General features: G+C 33.2%; 1 protein-coding gene across 1 annotated transcript; it reads right to left on the reverse strand.

Annotated features, from left to right (window-relative positions):
• Positions 1-494: 494 nt before the first annotated feature.
• LOC113769381 lies at positions 495-1442 on the reverse strand. The gene has a single exon (XM_027313833.1). The coding sequence runs from the start codon at positions 1440-1442 to the stop codon at positions 495-497; it is 948 nt and encodes a 315-aa protein (XP_027169634.1).
• Between the last annotated feature and the right edge of the window lie 2823 nt (positions 1443-4265).

The raw sequence follows: 4265 nt of genomic DNA on the forward strand, positions 1-4265 counted from the left end.
CAGAAGAAAAAGAAGGTAATTTTTCTATTTCGCATTTTTTCCCATAAATGATACTTGTGATTAATAAAAATTCACCATTTGTCTCAGTCATTGTCTCGATATGATATCCATTTTCGCGGATATCTTTAAAACTCAACAAGTTTCTTCGAGACTTGGGAGAGAATAGTGCATTATTTACAATAATTTTAGTCCCTTCAGGGAGAAATATAGTGGCTCTTCCGGAGCCTTCAATCAATTTTGCACTACCACTAATGGTATTAACGTTTGTCTCTCCCATTTTCAAACAAGAAAAATATTTTTTATTTTTCAATATGGTGTGCGTAGTAGCACTATCAATGAGACAAATATCATCATCACCATTATTTAATCCCAAATATTTGACATCCATTTCTTCTTCAGGAAGAAAATTTCAAACAAAAATATTAATAAAGATGCGAAAATAAATATTCAATAGAAAGAAAAATTACATAAAAGATAAAGCATCATAAAAATATCTAAATAATCATGGGATATTTGTTGACATCTTCAGGATGCTCAAAAAAATCAGCAACATCGAGGTGTGTCATATCAGCATCATCACCATCATCATAGTCATTCTTTTGATCAATGAAATTTGTCTCAACACCTTTGTCTTTCTTTTTCAATGATGCTTGATAGAGGTCAACACGATGTTCAGCCGTACGACAGGTACGGGACCAATGACCTTCCATACCACATCGGTAGCATTTTTCTTCATAAACTTTCTTTTCTCCATTTTTCTGATCGTAGTTATTTTCCCTCTTTTGGAAAACATTTTGTTGTTTGCCACGGTTAAAATTTTCACGGGGCACAAATTTACTACGATCACGTCCACGGCCACGACCACGTCCGCGGCCTCCTCCACGGCCACCTCTACGGCCACGTCCACGACCTCGACCAGAATTTTGAAATTGGGTCGCATTTGCTTCAGGGAATGGACTTGCACCAGTTGGTCGGGACTCAAGATTTTTCAGCAACAATTCATTGTTTTGTTCAGCCAAGAGAAGACATGCAATAAGTTCAGAATATTTTTTAAACCCCTTCTCTCGATATTGCTGCTGCAGGAGCATGTTAGAGACATGAAAAGTAGAAAATGTTTTCTCCAACATATCTTCATCAGTGACTTTTTCGCCACATAATGATAATTGAGAAGTAATTCTGAACATGGCTGAATTATATTCGTTGACAGATTTAAAATCTTGCAGCCGTAGGTAAAGCCAATCATATCGGGCTTTTGGAAGAACGACCAACTTCAGGTGGTCGAATCTTTCTTTCAAATCTTGCCAAAGGACAAGAGGATCTTTGACAGTAAGATACTCTATTTTTAATCCTTCATTTAAATGATGACGAAGGAAAATCATAGCTTTGGCACGGTCTTGGTTTGATGATTCATTTTTTTCTACAATAGTATTACCAAGACCCATTGCCTCAAGATGGATTTCAACATCCAATACCCATGATAAATAATTTTTTCCAGAAATATCAAGAGGTACAAACTCTTGTTTTGTAAGATTAGCCATAAGAAATTGAAATAAGTTTTTGAGTTAGAAATTTACCTTAGAATTTTCTTGAGCAGAATTTCGATAAAATCTAGTGCTTCACTTTGTTCAATGTAGAGCCTCCGTTTTCACCTTTTGCTCAAAAGTAGAGCTTTCGTGCTGATAACGTGTTGTAAAACTAATAAACTACTATAATATGAATAGAGATATTAGAGAAAGAAGTAGAGAAAAGGGAGAAATATATCCTTATATTTCAACAAGATACAAAAGTCACCCAAAGGGTCTCAATGTACCTCTATATATAGGCACTACAAGATTAAATGTACATAAATCCTATTAAATATCCATTACTACAATAATATGAAGAAACCTATGAAACGGTTTCTACACTACATGAATAGATTTATGGATTGTAACTTCTATACATAATGTAGCCATAAAATCATGAATTAATCCCCTTGGGAATATAAAGGGACATCCACATTTTTGTTATTTCATAACAAAAGACCAATAATTGAAATAAAAAAAGGGGTAATTGAAAGTCGGATGAGTTTCGATTGAACCAATGGGTCAGATGGGTTTGTCCAAGTCAATTCCTTATCCGGTCAAACAATAGGCTCGCCCCAACTCAACTTCATGATCAGTTCACCGGACCAAATAGTTCAACTGTTGGTTTGGGCCAAGTTTAATAAATATGCTCCCATTTCAATGGCCCCTTTTTACTAAACTCGATGATATCAAATTAAATACTTTGTGATTAAATTTCTATTTAGACTCTTAAACTATAGATGTACTCTCACTTTAGTTTTTAAACTTGAATTTTAGATACTTTACCTCCGTAAGTATAAAATTTACCTCACTTAGTTAATCCTTAAACTTCAATTTTAGATACTTTACCTCCTAAAGTATGAAATTTATCCCAATGAATTGTCAAAAATAATGGAATAGTAGATAGATAATGCTCGAAAGTGCGATGGATTCATACTTTATGGAAAAAATTGTCCAAAATTGAAGTTTAAGGAGTAAAATGAGATGGATTTCATACTTCATAGTGTAAAATATCCAAAATTAAAGTTTAAGAACTAAAGTGAAGGTGTTTCTATAGTTTGACTGTCCAAAGTAGAATTTACCTATAATTTGTAGAATGAAACACACATAACTATGTGAGAATATTAATATGAATATTTACTGAATAATGCAATAAATGCATGAATTAAGATCTAATTTCAAGAGAGTTTGTTCACTATATAGGATGATCTTCACCTTTGCATGGGAAACAAAGATGGAACTGGAAATAGTTGTGAAACTGATATCATGTACGATTATTCTCCATGATGATAAAACATCTACACTAAGAAAATTTTTGCAGACAGTATTATGTATAGATCCAATGTCCTTTTTCAAGTGCCATATACTTATAAAGCAGAAGGTGTACGAATACCATTATGTAGAAACACGAGCCAAAGTAATCATCTTATATAAGAGTTGATGAATTGTTCTTCAAAACTTCCATCACAATTTGCAATTATCTTCTTATCTTATATATGTGTTATTAAACAGTGCTACAGTCTCATTTTACTATAAATGCTTCAAGAGCTCACAATGGAGACAAATAGTTCAGAGAAAATACAAGTTTTGGCCAGGTTAAAAATTGTAAAAAAGGTTTAGTTCAAAAACCAGTTTTTCCAGATTCTCCACCACTTTTAGAGCCAAGTTGCATGGTATAAATGACAACTCACTTTTTAGTCTTCCATAGTTCCATCCCCTTGGTCACTATGAGAGCCCGGATCAGTTGGGAAGTCACTTTCTGAAAAGTATTATTTTGCACAATATTGATGAGTCAAACAGGATCGACGAGTCTATTTTGTGTCGGTGTTCGATCGGTTTATTTTTCACCGACCAATGTTGATCACCATGACAGTGTAATAAAGCTATAAATAGTTTCATAAGTCAACTGGATCCTCATACTTCATGTATCCAATGAGACAGAGTAACACGGTTGTTGATAATTCAACTTCTTTATATATCTAATTAATCTGAAAAAACTGTAGTCTTGATCCCTAATGTTTGGCCAGTGTGATGAATTGGTCACTCATATTTTGTCTAAAGCAAATTTGGCCTTCCAAAGTTTATGATTTTACGCACATTTAGAACAATTAATGAAAATTCAAGAATGACTTACGGTAAATATCAGATTGCCGTTAGTCAACACCTTTGATTTTACACTTTTAGTCTCCAATATTTTGATTTTGAATTATTCTCCTAAGTTTTAAATAGAGAAATTAAGGGTTTAAAATGAAATGAGATGCAAATAAGTATCAAATTGTATTAAACGAGTAATAGGAATTCTAACTAAATTTATTGTCTCCTTTTTTTTTTATTTCATATATTTATGTCACTAATATCTCATATACTTGTATTCTTTTGCATAGGTAGTCTCAAATATTATAGTTACTACTATATAAATTCTTGTATATGTTGTGCACATAGCTTTCAGATTCTTATCCTTAGTTATTGTGATTATAAAAAGGGAAAATGGCCAATTTAGTCCCTGAACTTTTTTTCTCCGTCGATTTAGTCCCTATCTATTATTTTTAGCCAATTTAATCCTTAAACTTATATTTCGATTCCAATCAAGGAACTTAGCGGCGGCGCCACCGCATAATATCAATCAAGCTCCTAATCGAGAAACCCCGGAGGGGTATTTTAGGCACTTCATCGTTGGAGCCGCGACTAATCAATATTGGA

This window comes from Coffea eugenioides, chromosome 4, assembly GCF_003713205.1.
Source record: "Coffea eugenioides isolate CCC68of chromosome 4, Ceug_1.0, whole genome shotgun sequence".
NCBI lineage: Eukaryota > Viridiplantae > Streptophyta > Magnoliopsida > Gentianales > Rubiaceae > Coffea > Coffea eugenioides.

Bases quoted from the DNA above. Each gene is read 5' to 3' on its own strand.
- LOC113769381 (XM_027313833.1), bottom strand. From the start codon at position 1,442: ATGGGTCTTGGTAATACTATTGTAGAAAAAAATGAATCATCAAACCAA.